Here is an 18,340-nt window from a genome sequence, read left to right as displayed (position 1 = left end):
TATAATTGCTTTACAGTGGTGTGTTAGTTTCTGCTATATAACAAAGTGAATCAGTTATACATATACCTATGTTCCCATATCTCTTCCCTCTTGCATCTCCCTCCCTCCCACCCTCCCTCTCCCACCCCTCTAGGTGGTCACAAAGCACCGAGCTGATCTCCCTGTGCTATGCGGTTGCTTCCCACTAGCTATCTATTTTACGTTTGGTAGTGTATATGTGTCCATGCCACTCTCTCACTTCGTTCCAGCTTACCCTTCCCCCATCACAAGCTTGGATTTTTAAACAGGGCAAAGAATGAATGCTTGGATTCTCAGCGCTCTCCATCCCAGTTTTAGCCTTGATTTTTTTCTCTTTGGATTTGTGTGTTTGCTACTTGTAGTAAGTATAAAGCTAACTGCTTTATTTTAATGGAACCTAGATGATTACTTGAAAGAAGGAAATTAACTCAGTTTCTTGATTTCCTGTGGAAACTTGCTTGTTTTAATACATTACGCATAAATTTGAGAGTAAAAGGTGAAAGAAACTATATAAGTATTCACAATTTAAATCTAAAAGCGCTCTCATTTAAATGGAATTAGAGGGGAAATTGATTTTAATCATTTATAAAACCGGTTAAGGAAAGTCGAATAGTTTGGGGCTCAGGAAATTTTATTATTTAAGTTTTCTGAGATGTACAATTTTAGCTAATTTATGAGAACAAGAAATTAGTTTGTTCTGTCTATGGCATATTTCTTCTACTCCACAAGGGTAATTTAAACCTTAAATTTTAATTCAAAAAGCTATGAATAATTAACTAGTCTCTTGAAAAGGATCAGAAATCCTTCATTGTTTTATCATTCCATGATGTCAAATAGAAATTATTTCAGTGTGTTTCTGTTGTGGATTTTTCTGAGCAGAAGCAGAAAGTAGCCTAATTGCTAATTAATTTGTGTCCTATGTTTTAATAGGTATTTAACATATGTTTTTAATGCTTTGTTATTAGTTTGGTTGATTATACAGTTTTTATAAATCATTTGCAGTATTAGTCATTATGCTTAAATACACTGATTAAAGTCCGTGTGATTCAAGGAGTTTTAATTTTTAATTAATTTATGTTCAGTGGCATTAGTGACATAGAATCTGTATTTTTTCCCTCCTAGCAACATGATGCAGAAGTGGAGCACTTAACTGAAGTTCTTAAGGAAAGAAATAAAGAAAGCAGGAGGCTAAGGTCCTCTTTTGATGCATTGAAAGAATTGAATGATAGCTTAAAAAAACAGGTAAGACCTATTTTATCTATATTAGATTATAAGACATTCTTAGAACTATATAGATTAACAAATTGTTAAGTCAAAATCTTAGAACATATTCTGGCTTGAGAAAACCTTGATTATCTTTATTTGTTACCTTTATTATAAAATACTTCCAAATATAAATAAAGTATTCTTAAGCTCTTGGTTTCTCATCATCTGTTCTGACAACCAGCTGAGATGTTTGACAACTTGAAATTTTTTAAACTATTAATAGCAATGACTAGATTAAAAACAAGCAAAAGAAAACCTGCTAACCTGGATACTTTAGGCGCTGATTTGTAGCTTTGTGCTGTTCTTGCACCTGCTGTTACACACCACTCTTTATGTTTGGAGTGTCTGTGATGTGTTGATCCTGTGCTGGGGAGCGTGAGCTCATGCCCACCGTGTCACATTGCACTGCCCTTATGTATTAAGTGCTGTGGTTTAGCTCAGTGCTTAATAATACTCAAGTTGCACAAAATTCTTATGAGTTGTATTTTTTTTTTCCACTTCCCTTTGCCAGTTTTTGCCTGAAAGATGTGAAAGTGAAGGGCTCTGTGGAAGAGGGACAGGAGAGTGATCGTGTGTGTTTGTGGGGAGGGAAGCGTAGATGAGCAGAAGCGGGTAAAGCTCGTCACTTCAGTGGTTAAGGCCTTGGGCTGGGGAGCTTCGTGGATTCCCACATGTTGGTGAGCTCATACTCTGGGGTGGAACTGGGCTCCTGGAATCCCTTGGCTAGCTGTGTGTTCTTCACTACTTGTTACAGCCTTTCCCCTTGGCAGTGATAACTAGGTCCCCCATTTCTCACTTAATGTGATGCTCTGGCTTCTCTGAATCAGGTCTAAACTCCCACAATTAGAGTGTCACCTTGACTCACTGTTGTCTGGAAGCCTCCTTATCCTGGAGAGACTGCTTTTTCCCATCACAGTCTCAGGCGAGCACTCTTTTTTGAGAAGGGTTTCTTTAACTGCTAGTATAGGTGCATTGTTGCCCATATGTGTCTCTTAGGTGGATATAATCCTTGATAATCTTGCGTGTGTTTGATGAGTGTGTGGTGACGGGAAGTGTGCATTATTACGAGTTTGAACCTATTGATAGGAGTGGAGAAAGGTTGGAAAATTCACAAGAGAGGCATGTGGGACATAATGAAGAAGTTTAACACGGGAGTTCCAAAAGTAGTTAATAAGGCAAAAATATAATATGTGAAGAGGTGATATCCAAAGCTGGTGAAAGATGCCAACCTGTAGATTCTAAGAAATTCTGTTAACCCTAAGCAGGGTAAATACTGAGGAAAACCATATAAGCACGCTATTTTAAGACACAAAGACTTTAGATAAAGATAAAATCAGAGAAAAATAAGACACCTTACCTTCAAAGAAGGAGCAGTAAGACTAATGGCTAACTTTTAAGGAGGAAATATCACGTACCTTATTTACATAAACAGAAAAAGAGAAATGCTCCCTTTCTTGTTGTATGAGGCCAGCATAACCTTGAAACTAAACCTGTCAAGAACATTACAAGAAAAAAAAAATGCAAGCCAGTCTCCCATGAGTACAGATGCAAAAATTTTTAATATCAGCAAATTGAATCCAGAGGTACACAAAAAGTATAATACAGGGACTTCCCTGGTGGCGCAGTGGTTGAGAATCTGCCTGCCAATGCAGGGGACACGGGTTTGAGCCCTGGTCTGGGAAGATCCCACATGCCGCGGAGCAACTTGGCCCGTGAGCCACAATTACTGAGCCTGCGCGTCTGGAGCCTGTGCTCCGCAACGAGAGAGGCCACGATAGTGAGAGGCCCGCGCACCGCGATGAAGAGTGGCCCCCGCTTGCCGCAACTAGAGAAAGCCCTCGCACAGAAACGAAGACCCAACACAGCCATAAATAAATTAATTAATTAAAAAAAAAAAGTATAATACAACTCAGTGGACTTAGTCCAGGAATACAAGGGTCGTTTATCATTTGAAAATCAACACATCATCTAATAAAAGGAGAAAAATCATATAATTCCTTGATTTAAAATTCAGCACCAACTCAAAGATAATAACTAGTAATAGAAGAGAACTTAATTCTCATAGAGTATCTACAAAGAAAAAAAAAAAAACCAACTTCTGAATCACACTTAATGTAAGTTATTGAAATCTTCTCCCTTGAGATCAGAACAAGATAAAGGTGTTCACTGTTACAGTTTTGTTGAACTTTGTGCTGAAGTCCCAGTCAGTGCAGTGAGGAGAGGAAAGGCAGGGTCGGGAAGGAAGAAATAAGAATTATCCTCCGATGACATGATTATGCACAGATGTAGTAAGTATCCAAGTGAGCATACAGACAAGTTATTAGAATTAAGCAAATTTAGGAGACTCTTTGGGTATAAGTTCAGTATATAAAATACCAAGTGTATTTCTGTATATCAACAATAATCAAGTAGTGAATGTTTATTGAAAGATACTATGGGTAGTAGCATCAAAAAGCAATGGCTATCCAGGAATAAATCTAAAGAAAGATTATACATGTATAGAACATGCATAGTGAAGAGTACAAAATGTTATTAAAAGCAGCTAAAGAGGACCAAAATAAGTTGAAGGCTATGTTATGTTCAGGGATGAGAAGACTCAATATGGTAAAGATGTCAGTTTTCCTAAATTAACAGATACATTTACTCCAATCCCAGTAATTCATTACGGTGATGTTTAATGATTTGTACACTTTTCTGTACATACATTATAGTTCAATAAAAAGTTCTACTAAAAGACGTTTCCTATTAAAATGTATACGTGTAAGATGTTAGGATACTTGCACATTTTTCATAGAATGAAGTAAACTTTCTTAGAAACTCTTAATGTTTTAGGACCAAATGGTGGTTTTAGCTGTGATCTTTAATCATGGGTGCTACCTCTCTGTCTGTTGTGTTATGTTGCTTGGTAACACAGACTAGATAAGATAGTACTGGGAAAACTTTAGTAGGAAATCGGCTTGAGGTTTCTATTGATATATCTAATGTTTTCCTACTTTAGTTAAATGAAGTAAGTGAAGAAAACAGGAAGTTGGAGGTTCAGGCTAAAAGAGTTCAAGCTCGTTTAGATAATTTACAGGTAAGGTACCTGCTCTTCTCTTGAGACACAAGTGAAATTTAAAATGACTGCCTTTGGACTTTCTCACTTTTTTTTTTTTTTTTTTCTCACTTTTAATATAATTTTTTTTTTAAATTCATGGATATGTACTGTCACAGAGGAAGTATGAGTTTATGACAATACAGAGATTGAAAGGAAATCCCCACGCTGCTCACGAAGCAAAAAGTTTAAAACAGGAAAAAGTACCAGTTTCAAAACCTTATAAGGTATGATATGATTTCTCCATTGGAAAGCCAGGAGGACATTTTTCTCTTCCTTATTTTTTTTCCCTTTAGCAAACATTCTTCTTGGTGTGAAAGGATTCACTGTGATAATTTCTTTGTAGAAAAGTATTGCTATAATATTTCAAATATGCTTTTGTTTGCAAAAACAAAACAAAACATTCAGCTGCTAAGAATATTCGTGTATAAGGCTTTTTGGGGACATGTGTTTTCATTCCTCTTGGAAATATAGCCAAGACTGGAATTTCTGGGTCATAAGGTAGAGATATGTTTAACTTTTGGGGCAACTGCCAGTTTTCCAAAGTGGTTGTACCATTCGTACTCCTGCTAGCAATGTGTGTATGACAACTTTGCCAACATTTGGTGTTTGCAGTCTTTTTCATCTTGACCTTTGCAGTGGGTGGGTAGTGATACCTCACTGGGCTTCAGTGGTTTTGATAAATGCTCTAGTTTTTCATAGAGTGAACTGGGGGGATGGCCCTGTTTCAGGAAGGCAACGGGAGCCCCAGCAGCAGCGGCGGGATGGGCACCGTCTGGCCTGTGACGGGCCGGCGCGGTGCGGCAGGGCCGGATCCAGCAGGAGCCGCCGCGCTCCCAGTCCTGCGCGCGGGTCCACGCACAGCACCTCCTCGACGGAAGGCCAGGGACCTCGTCCATCCGCAGGGCCAGGCCTGGGGGAGCTGCTTGTGCCGAGCTCTCGGGCCCCCCGCTTGGCGGTGCTGCGGGATGTCAGCAGGGAGGTGCCGCGGCTCTGGGCCGTGCTGCCGAGAGCACAGAGGACCCGGCCTGCGTCCCCTCCGGCACCTGCAGTGGGAGGTCAGCTCGGGGCGGGCTGTCGACGTCGGGCGGGGAGGGAGCCAAGCCCACAGCATCGCTGGCCCGGCCTCCGCGTCTCGTCCAGGAGGAGCACGGCGGCCACAGCAAGGGCGGCAGCACCGGCCGCATGGCCCTCCCGGGGGCTCCAGGCCTAGGGTCCCCTTCTGACCTGCAAGGACCCCTCCTGGGCCCCACGTTGCGCTCCCAATGGGGCTGCCCCAGCCTGTGGCTGCCCCGCCTGCCCTCGCCTCTACCAGGCCCCGGCTGTGTGCAGAGGGTTTAGTGGTTGGAAAAGGTCGTATTTAACTCACCCCCGCCTTTTTCCTGTCATGGATGCTGGCTGTGAAAAAAAATAATTTTTTTAAAATTAATTAATTTTATTTTTGGCTGCATTGGGTCTTTGTTGCTGCGCGCGGGCTTTCTCTAGTTGCAGTGAGCGGGGGCTGTTCTTCGTTGCGGAGCGCAGGCTTCTCATTGCGGTGGCTTCTCTTGTTGCAGAGCACGGGCTTTCGGCACCCAGGCTTCAGTAGTTGCAGCACTCGGGCTCAGTAACTGTGGCTCACGAGCTCTAGAGCACAGGCTCAGTAGTTGTGGCGCACGGACTTAGTTGCTCCGCGGCATGTGGGATCTTCCCGGACCAGGGCTCGAACCCGTGTCCCCTGCATTGGCAGGCGGATTCCCAACCACTGCACCACCAGGGAAGTCCCGTGAAAAAATTTTTTTAATTAAAAAAAAAAATAAAGTAAATTGGAAAAAGTGGAGATTTATACTCAGGTTAGTCAAGATGATTGCAGTTTTCATCAAAAGTTCCTATGTGAAGAAAATTGAGAAAGTTAAAAGTGACTCTTGGTCAGAATAGTATAACTTTGTTTTCATTCATCTGATTCTGTTTTTGTGGATTGCTGTCTGCTTAATTTTGTCTTTTTATTAATTTGCTTTTGTATTTCTCTGTCTAAAATTAAATCTAGCATAGTTCCTGTTTAAGGAACATGTGTGATAAATGTTGAATTAAACTGACTAAAAGTGATTTGAAGGAACACGGAAATCAGTTTAGTTGAATTTATAATTTTTTTATGGCACTTTGTTCTTATTTTCCTCCCATTTTGGTAGACTCTCAGAGAACAGGATTTCCAGGAAAAATTTTTCATACCCTATTTATAGAATGTTATGGTGTAAAGGAAAACAACTTTTTTGGGAAAAAGAAGATTTGAAGTTTCATGGTGGAAATTGTTTAGCTTTTGAGACCTTTAAATTTGTTAAAATCTATTAGTTTTGGTGGTTCATGCTCTTGAGTTAAGGCCAATTTTACTCTTCTCGGTTATCAAACTTGGATAAAGAATTTTAATGAAAATTCTCTCTTTTGGTTATAAGGTGCAGTTCTTTCAATTTCCTTGTTATGGTGGGTTTCTCCCCTTCTGTCAGCCAGCATTTAACATGTTTCTAATATTAATTAGAGATACTTGATTTGGAATTTCTTTCATTTGGAGAAGCTTTGTCATCCAATACATGTTTTAGTGTTTTAGATAAATTATTCCGTCATCACTTAACCAAATTTAAAACTTGCCTTTGAAGTTTTAGGAGGCTGTGAATTGAAAGAAGTGCTTGATTTAGTTTTTTGGCATATAGGTACCACTTAATGGACAAGTTTATGAACTTCTAACTGTCTTCATGGACTGGATTTCGGATCATCACCTTAGCAAATTGAAACATGAAGAATCTGGAATGGATGGTGAAAAGGCACTACCCACATTTGCTTCTCAGAGAAATGATATTCAGCAGAAGTGTGTGAAGGTTTGTTTTTTAATTTGAAATATATGACTCAGTAGACACGAAGATTGAAAAAGTGGTACATTTTACAAGAGAAAAAATATTGAAAGTATTTTTGATAGAAAGTTGATTATACCAATAGTCAGTTCTAAAAAGATTCATTTCAGACTTAATTCAAATTAATTCATACTTATATTTTTTGTAACATGATGGGAATTTCTTTTTAAAGGCAGACCAGAAATTGAAAACCTACTCCAAAAATGGTAAAATAATTGTGTATTAGAGTTAGGCAGATAATCAGTGATAGGAACAATTCCTGATACACATCATTTTAGGATTCAGATCCCACTGAAATAATTTTATTTTGCCTTTTGTCATGAAGGGTTAAATAGTATTTTCAAGGGACTTCTCATTAACAAAGAGAAATGACCATTTTCTTAAATTACAGACATTAATTTGGATATTGATACTCAGGATTTCCAGTCAGTATAAATTGTCATTAGAGATTGACGGTTGCATTCTACAAGAAATACGTTAAAACTCTGAAGAGTGGATATCTAAAGTTGTTTGGTTTAACGAATTATTAAATACAGGCCAGGATTTCATTTGAGGAAATTATTTCCGGTTTTCATCCTTACCTAAAAAGTTTCTTCTAAATGCTTTTTGTGCTAGGCAGGATAATGGCCCTGGAGATGTTCATAACCTAATCCCTGGAACCTGTCTATGTGTCACATTTACATGGCAAAAGTAAATTAAGGTTACTAATCAGCTGACCCTCAAGTAGAGATTAATCAGGATGACCTGGGTGGGTCCGGTAATCACGTGAGCACTTCAGGCCAGACAAAAGAGGCAGAAGAGGAGGCGAGACACTCAGCGCATCCTCGCATCCTCGCTGGCTGTGAAGATGAGGAAGAGGGTCATTAACCAAGGAATGCAAGCTGCTTCTAGAAGCTAGGAGTTACCTTCTGCCGACAGCCAGCAAGGAAACGAGGACCTCCATCCTACAACCACAACCCAAAGGAGCAAAACAGGGATCCTTCCCAGCCTCCAGGGAGGAACTCAGCTCTGCTCACACCTTGATTTTACCTGGTTGAGACTCAGTCAGACTTCTGACCTACAGAATTGTGAGATAATAGATTTGTGTTCTTTAAACCAGTAAGATTGTGGTAATTTGTTATGGCAGGAATGGGAAACAAATACATCTTTGTTTAGAATTTGTCTCTTTTAGCATCTGCATCAACTATTCTGTCTATATCTAACCACATTTTAGAAGTAGCTGCTAATGAGGAAGGCTTCCGGTATTAAAGTTCTGTATAGAAATATCATCTGTTAGAGCTAGAGGCAATAGGGCAGTCCTAGGATATTAAGGCTAACAGTCGATCATTTTAGCAGATGGAATATGGGTCATGTAATATTCTGTTTTTACATCAGGTTAATGGCATAAGAGGAGAATGTTGAGCACATATTTGGCGTGGGATTCTTGTCATCATCCTTAAGTGAGGATCGTTATTTATTAACTTATTCTGGATTTACAGTTTTTGTTGAGCCTAGATCTTTAACGAAAATATTTTTAATATATGGTCCCTGGTATATTAGTAAAGGTAGAATAATGTTAAAACTTATTAATAGCCTTCTTAATAGAATAAGAGAAGGATAAATAGTACCAAACTAATGAATTACTTAACTGCATATACTTGTGGCCAACAGAGAAGCAACTATTCAGATCTTTTTAGGAGTATGTACAATTTGTGATTTTAAAATAATGAAGCCTTTTTTCTGACAGCATGTATTGAAAAACTTTGATGATCCCTATATTTATTTTAAGAACACTAGTATAGCTGTGAAAATACTTCTGCAGAATAATGGCTCTACCAGTTGCCTCTGGGAACTTCTGACATACTTTGTTGTATATTTTATCACAGTCATGACCCATTATCATTTGCAGATCGATTTAATATTTTAAAACACAAAAAGCCAATGGGGACTAAGTATGGTACATATAAGTAGATGATCAAACTGAGTATGGTATGCCTTAATAAGACTGCTTTTCTTGTGGGACTCAGAAATAGGTAGGTGGAATATTTTCAAAGAAATTGCAAAAGGAGTAATTCAGTACAACCTGGAGTGTAATCCGCAGCTTCAAGTTGTAGTTAAAGCACACACACAAGCCCAGAGAAGACACATCCCTAGAAAAGTTTTGAGAGGTCCCAGAACCACAAGCTGATTGGTGGGCTGGTTGGTGAAGGGTCTTCCCCTCCATGAAGCCACTCGTTAAGACTGGGAGGGGTTGTGGTTTTTTCCAAATGCCAAAATTAAAACCAAAAAAAGTCATAAGGCATTCAAGGAGAAAGGGACATATGGTTCTATCAAAGGAATGAAACAGAGCTCCAGAAACCGACTATAAGGAAACACAGCTCTCTGAACTTCCAGACAAAAAAAACCTTTAAAACTCTCTTAAAGATGTTCTGTGAGCTAAAAGAGAACACGAATAGACGACTAAGCAAAATTAGGAAAATGAAGTGTGAGCAAACTGAAAATATCAAAAAGTAGAAATTATAAGAAGGAACCAAATGAATTTGGGAGCTGAAGAATATAATAATTTGAACTGAAAAAATTCATTAGAGGGGCTCAACAGCAGACTTGATCAGGCAGAAGAAAGAATCAGCAAAGATGAAGACAGGTTATTTGAAGTCATTAAGTCAGAGGAGCAATAAAAGAGAGAGAGAATGGGGAAAACTGAAGAAAACCTGATGGACTTGCAGAACCCTGGCAGGTGGATGAAGTGGATCAACATGTACACCGTGGGAGACCCAGAAAGAGAAGAGAGAGGAAGGGGCAGAGATTTGTTCTGAAGATTATTTGAATAAAAAATGGCCAAAAACTTCCCAAGTCTGAGGAAATAAATGGACATACAATTCAAGAAGCTTAACAAACTCCAACTAGGATAAACTCCAAAAAACCCACTCTGGGACACATTATAATTAAACTGTTGAAAGTCAAAGACAGACTCTTGTAATCAGCAAGAGAAAAGTGACTTTTCATATTCAAGTGAGCTTTTGTAAAAATACAGCACACTTGGGAGATAACTGTGGGTTTGGTTCCAGGCCATTGCAATAAAGCTAGTCAGATGAACTTTTTGGTTTCCCAGTGCATATAAAAGTTATGTTTACACTGTAATGTAGTCTATTAAGTGTGCAGTAGCTTTATGTCTAGAAAAAAATTGTACATACCTTTCAAAATGCTAGCAAGTTGTAATCTTTTTGCTGGTGGAGGGTTTGAAATATTGTGAAAATTCCAAAATGTGACACAGAGGAAGTGAACAAATGCTGCTGGAAAAATGGTGCCAATAGACATGCTCAATGCAGGATTGTCACAAACCTTCAATTTGTAAAAGCTGCAATATCTGCAAAGTGCAATATAGCGAAGCACAATAAAATGAGATATGGCTCTGTCAGCGGATTTCTTAGGAGAAACTTTGCAGGCCTGAAGGCAGTGGGTGGTATATACAAGGTATTGAAAGAAAAAACCCATCAACCAAGAATACAATTATCTGGCAAAATTGTCCTTCGGAATGATGGAGAAATTAAGACTTTTCAGATAAACAAAAGTTCAGGGAGTTCATTAGTAATAGACCTACCCTGTAAGAAATGCTAAAGGGAGTCCTTCCATTTGAAATGAAAGCACACTGAACAGCCACATGAAGCTATATTATAGAGTTTACAGTAAAGGGAAATACATGGACAAATATAGTAACTTGTAAGTTTGGTGCATAAATCCACTTTTAATTCTTGCATGGAGTTTAAAAGACAAAAGTATTAAAAAAAACCCCTGTAAATCTATGTTAATGGGTTATGCATCATATAAAGATGTAATTTGTCACATCAATAATAGAAGTGGCGTGGAGGAGCTGTAGAAAAGTTGTGTTTTGGTATATAACTGAAGTTTAGTTTTTATCGCTTTAAAAAATTGTTTTAACTTTACACAAAAGGAAATGAGAAGCAAATGAGAGCATATCACTACAAAAAAATCAGTGAAACATAAAGGAAGGAAGGCAGTACAAGAAGAAAGGAACAAAAAGCCGTAAGGCAAACAGAACACGGTTAACAAAATGGCAATAGCAAGTCGTTCCCTACTAGTAATCGCTTTAAATGTAAACAGATTAAACTCCCAGGTCAAAAGGCATAAGACTGGCTGAATAGATGGAAAAAACCCAGCATTGAACTATTTGCTGTCTATAAGAGGCTCATTGTAGATCTAAGGACACTCATAGGCTGAAAGTGAAAAGTGTAGAAAAAGATAATCAATGCAAACAGTAACCAAAAGAGAGCAGAGTGGTTCAGACAAAATAGACAAACCTTAAATCAAAAACTTACAAGAGACAAGGACATTTTAGTATGATAAAAGAATCAATTCACCAAGAAAGTATAACAATGATATTTATGCCTAAAACATTAGTGTTCCTGAATATAAAGCGAACATTGACAGACTTAGAGGGAGAAATAAATAGCAACACATGGGGTTGGTATTAGGAGACTTCAGTACCCCATAATGGATAGAAGAACATCTGACAGAAGATCATAAATGAAACAGAGGACTTGAATAACATTGTAGACTAGTTAGACCTAACAGACATAAACAGAACATTTCACCCAGCAGTGGCAGAATATACATTTTTCTCAAGGACACATGGAATATTCTTTGGGATAGACTATACATTAGGCCACAAAACAACTCTTAGCAAATTTAAAAAGACTGACCTTATATATCTTTTCTGATCCCAGTGGGATGAAACTAGAAATCAGTAGCAGAAGGAAAATGGGAAAATCTACAAATATGTGAAAGACAAACAACATACTCTTGAAGAACCAGGAGGTCAAAGAATAAATTAAAAAGGGAAATTAGAAAATGCCTGAGACATGAAAATAAAAACATGTACCAAAACTTAAGGGATGCAGCCAAAGCAATGACTGCTAAGAGGGAAATTTGTATCTACTGCTTACATTAGAAAGAAGAAAGCAACCTAATATCGTACCCCAAGAACTAGAAAAAGAATAAACTAAACCCAGCGTTAGCAGGGGGAAGGAAATAATAAAGATTAAAGGTAAATAAAACAGACCATAGAAAAACAATAGAAAAAAATGAATGAAACTAAGAGTTGGTTCTTTAAAGTTTTTAAAAATGTACAGACCTCCAGCTAAATTAAGGAAAAAAAGAGAGAAGACTCAAAGACACAACTAAAATCAGAAATGAAGGAGGTGGGGCTTCCCTGGTGGTCCAGGGTTTAGGTCTCTGCACTTCCACTGCAGGGGGCCTGGGTTCGATCCCTAGTCAGGGAACTAAGATCCCGAAATATGTGCAACGTGGCCAAAAAAAAAGAGAAGGAAATGAAAGAAGCATTACAACAGGTGCCACAGAAATGAAAAGGATTATAAGAGAGTATTATGAAAAATTGTATGCCAACAAATTAGATAACCTAGAAGAAAAGGATAAATTCTTAGAAACACACAACCTACCAAGGCTGAATCATGAAGAAATAGAAAATTTCAACAGACTTACAAGTAGTAAGGAGATTGAATCAGTAGTCGAAAAGCTTGCCAACAAACAAAAGCCTGGGACCAAGTGGCTTCACTGAAGTATTCTACCAAATGGCTTCACTGGAGTATTCTACCAAACATTTAAAGAAGTTCTCACCCCAGTCGTCCTCAGACTCTTGCAGAAAGTTGAAGAGCACTTCCAGACTCATTCTGTACGGCCATCATTACCCTGATACCACAGCCAGACACAGATACAAGAAAATAGAATTGCAGGCCAGCATTTCTCATGAAGATTCATGTAAAAATCCTCAATGAAGCACTATCAAACCAAATTCAACAGCACATTGAAAAGGTTATATACATCATGATCAAGTGGGATTTATTCCTGGAATACAAGGATGTTTCAACATATGGAAAAAATCATTGTAATTCACCACATTACCAGAATGAAGAACAAAAACCACACGTTCAGCATTTGACAAGATTCAGCACCTTCTCATGATAAAAACACTCAACAAACCAGGAATAGGAGATGTAGAAATACAGGATAAAGAAACGAATATAGAAGAAATAGAACTAGAAAGAATAGAAGGAGAAGTATTATCATTTTAGTATTCATTCTGGCAGTCCCTGTCTTTTAACTGGTATATTTAGGACATTGACATTAAAGTGATTATTGATACAGTTGGATTAGTATGTACCCTATGTGTTACTGTTTTCTATTCATTGACCTTGTTACTTGTTTCTCTTTGTTTTCCACTCTTTCTGCCTTTTCTGGTTTTAATTTTGTTCACCATTTTTTTCTCCCCTTTTAGCACATCAATTATACTTCTTTTTTTTCCTTTTTTTAGCAATTGCTCTTGAGTTTGTGATAGTTGTGTTTACAACTAATCCAAGTCCACTATCAAATAACCCTTGACTGTAACTTCAAGGGTAGTGCAGACACCTTGTAACACCTTGTAACACCCGTATCGGGGGAGTTGGGTCTGGGAGCCCGGGTACGCCAGAATCTGCAGGTGCTCAGGCTCTTTCTATAAAATGGCCCTGTGTATCTTCAAGTTTCGAATCCTTGGATTCAACCAACCACAGGTGGAAACTTGAACCCATGGATGTGAAACCCACGAATACAGAGGGCCAACTGTATATTCATTGATAAAAGTCCATGTGTTAAGTGGACCTGCACAGGTCAAGGGTCAGCTGTATTCCCAATTCCTGCACTTTGTTGTCATTCACGTCACTGAGCCATAAGGTATATAATCACTGAACACCGCATTGCCCTTATTATTTTGAACAAACTGTTGTCTGTTAGATCAATTAAGACTAAGAAAAATAAAAGATTTTATTTTACTTTCATTTATTTCTCCTCTAATGCTCTTTATGTAGATCCCAGTTTCTGACCTGTATCGTTTTACTTTGCTCTGAAGAATATGTTTCAACATTCTTTTTTTTTTTTTTTTTTTTTTGATTTTGTGTGTGTGTGTGTGTGTATTTTTTTTTGGTGGTGCTGTACGGCTTGCAGGATCTTAGTTCCCCAACCAGGGGTTGAACCCGGGCCACAGCAGTGGGAGCCTGGAATCCTAACCTGTAGGCCACCAGGAAATTTCTCAACATTCTTGAATGGTGGGTTTAATGGTGAGAAGTTCCCTGAATTATTGTTTGGTGAAAAAGTCTTTATTTCTACTTTTGAAGGATGACTTCACTGAATACAGAATTCTGTGTTGGTGGTTTTTCTCTCATCACTTGGAATGTCTCACTCCCTTCTCCTCTTCCTCGTGTGGTTTCTGAGGAGTCGTCCAGTGTAATGCTTATTCTTGCACCTCTGTATGGTCCGGTATTTTCCCAAGATTTTTCTTTCTCTTTGATTTTCTGAAATTTGAATGTGATATTCCTAGGTGTAGGGTTTTTTGGCTTGTATCCTGCTTGGTTAAACACTTTCCTTTGTTAGGGAGAATAGAGTGCTCTGGCATGTCTCAAAATGCCTACTTTCCATCCTTTGCTCACCTGGCAGTGCCTTGATAAAAGCAGATATTGAGACCAAAACAGAAGACAGACCTTCACTATAGAGAAAATTCTAACTAATTAAAAAGTGAAGTTTGAGTCAAAACATTTTTTTAAACTTTTATGCTTCAAAGTATACTATCATGAGAGTGAAAGGCAACCCAATGAATGGAAAAAATATTTTTCAAATCAGATCTGATAAGGGACTTCCATCTCGAGTATTTAAACAAAAAGACCTTACAACTTAGTAATTAAAGACAGCCTAATTGAAAACGCTCAGTGCATCTGAATAGACGGTTCTCTAACACTCACCCAAATGGTCGATAAGCACGTCAAACGATGCTCAGCAACGTTAGTAATTTGGGGAATGCAAATCAGAGTCACTTTGTTTTGTCGCTTCACACCCCCTGGGATGGCTAAAATCAAAAAGCCAGATAATCTTAAGCATTGACCAAGGTGTGAAGAAATCGGAACTCTCATGCGCTGCTGGTGAAAATGTAAAAAGGTGTAGTAGGAACTTTGGAAAATGGCCTGGCAGTTCCTGAGAAGATTAAACGTGGATTTACCATACGAGTCAGCAGTTCCACTCTGAGGTGTGTACTCAAGAGAAATGCAGGCGTGTGCGCACATAGATTCATATGTGAATGTTCATGGCAACATGACGCACGATAGCCAACACGTGGAGACAACCCAGATGCCCATCAGCTGACAGATGGCTCAATAAAATGGTGTGTGTAGACTGTGGAATATTACTTGGTGGTAAAAGGGGATGATATATCCTTGCATAGTACAACGTGAGTGAATTCTGAAAATACTGTAAGTGAAAGAAGCAAGTCACAAAAGACCACATGTTGTGTGATCCCATTTATAGGAAAATCCTGGAACCGTGTAAATCAGTGTAGAGCAAGTAGCCGAGTGGTTGTGAGGACTGGATGCTGAGGTGCCTGCTAATGGTTAGGGTCTTGGGGGGAGGGTGATGGGAATGTTCTCAAACGGATTCTCACGATGGTTTCACAACTCGCTGAATGTACTAAAAATCACTGAATTGTACACTTTACATGGGTGACTCGTATGGTGTGTGAATTATATCTCACTAAAACGATTACCAGAAAATTCACCACCACCACTGTGAAAGACAGGAAAGACACCAGGCCGACACGAGGTGCTCTTGGTCTTGGCGTTCCCTGGGTCCTTAGGCCTGGGGCACTCCGCTTCCTCCCCGCTCCCCTCGCCTCCCCTCCCCAGCGTCATGCTGGTAACCTAGTGAACTTACTGAATATCTCACACTTGTAATTTTCCTGCGTGCTTCCTTGTGTTATGTACCTTGTTTGTGACAGAAGCACTTTATACGTAGTTCTGTGTACCTTATCTTGTATGCCTGTGTGTGGTCCCAGCTGAAAGATTTCTCTCTGCAACGAAACACTTTCCTTCCTTACCAGTTTTAAATACTGTAATTTAAGGGTGGGGGGATTAAGAATGCAAAATGTTCCTGTGATTATGACCTTAACAGAGTAGGTGGTTATCAAATTCTGTTCATCCACAAAAGTACCCAATTTCGGGTGTCTGTAAGTTTTGTTTTGCTTGAAATTTCATTCTAGAAAATAACTAAGACTAGGAGGAAATTAATGAAGAGCTTTCAGGAGAAAATAGCGTCAGATTTATGCTTTGAAAGGGTCATGTCTGCTGTGACGCGGCAAGAGGGTCGAAGAGATGCAAGAGCAGGTCTGGAGGACAGTTAGGAAACGCAGGTGGTTCAGGGAAAGGACAGTGTGGCCGTGAGCTGGAAATGGGCCGTCTAGAGAATGTTTAGGGGGGAAGATTGACGAGACTTGGTGATGGATCCTGTATAAAAGGTGGGCTCTCAGGGTTGGCGCCCAGGCTCCTGACTTTGCACCGGGATGAACGTTGGTCGTGTTCACTGCAAGTAGGAAATACTACACGAGATCTGGGTTTGAGCCTCCACTGTTGGTAAGTTAGTTTTAGACGAGTTGAGTTGCAGACACCAGAGCGCGTGTGCGTGTGTGGGTGTGGGTGTAGGTGTGGCTCCGGGGGCTGGGGCTCTGCGGAGAGGCCCGAGCTGGGCGTGTGGATGTGGGAGTTGTGAGTCCGGACTGGCTAGCGCTGAAGTGGAGGAACTCCGGTATTTAATGGCCAGGTGAGTGAGGACCAGCCAGCAGGAGCGAATGGTAGTGGCCTGAGAAGCAGAGGAGAGCTGGGTGTCGCGGGAGAAGTTGGTGACACAGAAGACAGGGGGGCTGTTTCCAGAGGAGGGCGTAGATCGTATATGTCCTTTCAGACTCAGAGGTTTATCTTTATACCTTATTTATCGCATCTGGGGTCCAATTACATATGGTTTTATATCCCAGCTTTTATTATTTTTACTTAATTTTTATCATTAATATTTTTCTGTTCATAATCTTTAGTCTACTGAGTAGCTAGCTATCTACTTGACCTAGCCTTTGCTAGGCAATTAAGTTACTTCCATGTTTTAGAAACAGTGTAATAATAAATGTCTTTGTGCATGTGCTTTTGAAGGGGTTTATTTTAGGTGATTTTCTTAGGCTAGTATAACAGAAGTGGGATTATTTCATCAAAGGTTTAGAATGTATCACTGTGGTCTTAATCTTTCAGCAAAATGACATACTGTTGAAGCAGTGTTCATAAATACCTTTTTAAAAAATTTGCATTATTTTTGCAAGTTGACATTAATTAAGATATTTATGAAAGACAGACATATAAAGAGGAAAGTAAATATCACTCCAGTTACTGAAATCTCACTGTTAATATTTTTTAAAAACATCTTTTTTTATCTCTTTTTCAATATAAATTCATACAGACATATTTTATATAGGTGGAATCTTATTACACTTTTTGTAATCTGCTTTTATAACCTCAGGATATGCCATGGCAATAAATATAGATGCCATTATCATTTTTAATGGTTATATATGCACCATAAGTTTATTTAACCATTTAAGATTCAGCGTGTGTTTTTATAGGTTAATCTTAAAATCCTAGATGTGCCATTGCTGGGTCAAGGGAATACATATGTAATGTTTCAAATATATATTTCCTTATTGTATTACATATGGTTTTAAAGTGAAGATTTTTTGTTAGAGAACTCTTTTTTTTCTTTTGGAAAAAGATAATTTTTGGAAAATTGTGATAATTGATTTCAGACATCTAAAAATAGTGTGTGTTTGTATTTTCCATCATTTTATCTTTAGCTTTTGCCTGTGATGACAGAGCAGCTACAGTGGATGCCTTTTGTGAATGCCAAGCTTCACGAGCCTTTTGTAAAGTTTATATATTGGTCTCTAAGGCAGCTTGATGCTGGAACACAGGTAATTGGTGAATGGGAGTCTATCTGCAAGTAAAACCCTGTTGCTCTTGATCTTACTCTTTCACAGCTTTCCCCACGTGTCCTGTTCTGTTTCGGGACTTTTCCTTGCCTCCCTTGCTTTGTTCACCACTTTCTCTTCTTTCAGCTTTTACTATCCTATTTCTCAATGCTGTAGATCGGATTCAGGGTGTAACATTGTTTTTGAGTTTCAGAATTGTGTAATAAGGAGTTTCACTGTGTTAGGTTATTGTTGAAACCAACT

At 38.8% G+C, this 18,340-nt stretch overlaps 1 protein-coding gene across 16 annotated transcripts in view; it reads left to right on the top strand.

Moving 5' to 3' along the window:
* The window catches only part of CCDC138 (coiled-coil domain containing 138), a 59,087-nt gene that overhangs the window by 13,330 nt on the left and 27,417 nt on the right, over positions 1-18,340 (top strand). For 10 of the 16 annotated variants that reach the window (XM_036873444.1, XM_036873449.1, XM_036873448.1 and 7 more), the window contains exons 7-11: positions 1,141-1,260; positions 4,283-4,360; positions 4,498-4,605; positions 7,063-7,227; positions 17,963-18,079. In XM_036873444.1, coding sequence (XP_036729339.1) covers positions 1,141-1,260; positions 4,283-4,360; positions 4,498-4,605; positions 7,063-7,227; positions 17,963-18,079 — 588 coding nt within the window. The remainder of the gene's footprint in view (positions 1-1,140; positions 1,261-4,282; positions 4,361-4,497; positions 4,606-7,062; positions 7,228-17,962; positions 18,080-18,340) is intronic. The other 6 variants (XM_036873446.1, XM_036873445.1, XM_036873447.1 and 3 more) reach the window with 5 other exon arrangements.

Source organism: Balaenoptera musculus, chromosome 13, assembly GCF_009873245.2.
Source record: "Balaenoptera musculus isolate JJ_BM4_2016_0621 chromosome 13, mBalMus1.pri.v3, whole genome shotgun sequence".
Lineage (NCBI taxonomy): Eukaryota > Metazoa > Chordata > Mammalia > Artiodactyla > Balaenopteridae > Balaenoptera > Balaenoptera musculus.
Note: the sequence above shows the minus strand (reverse complement) of the source record. Positions and strands in the feature narration are given on the sequence as shown.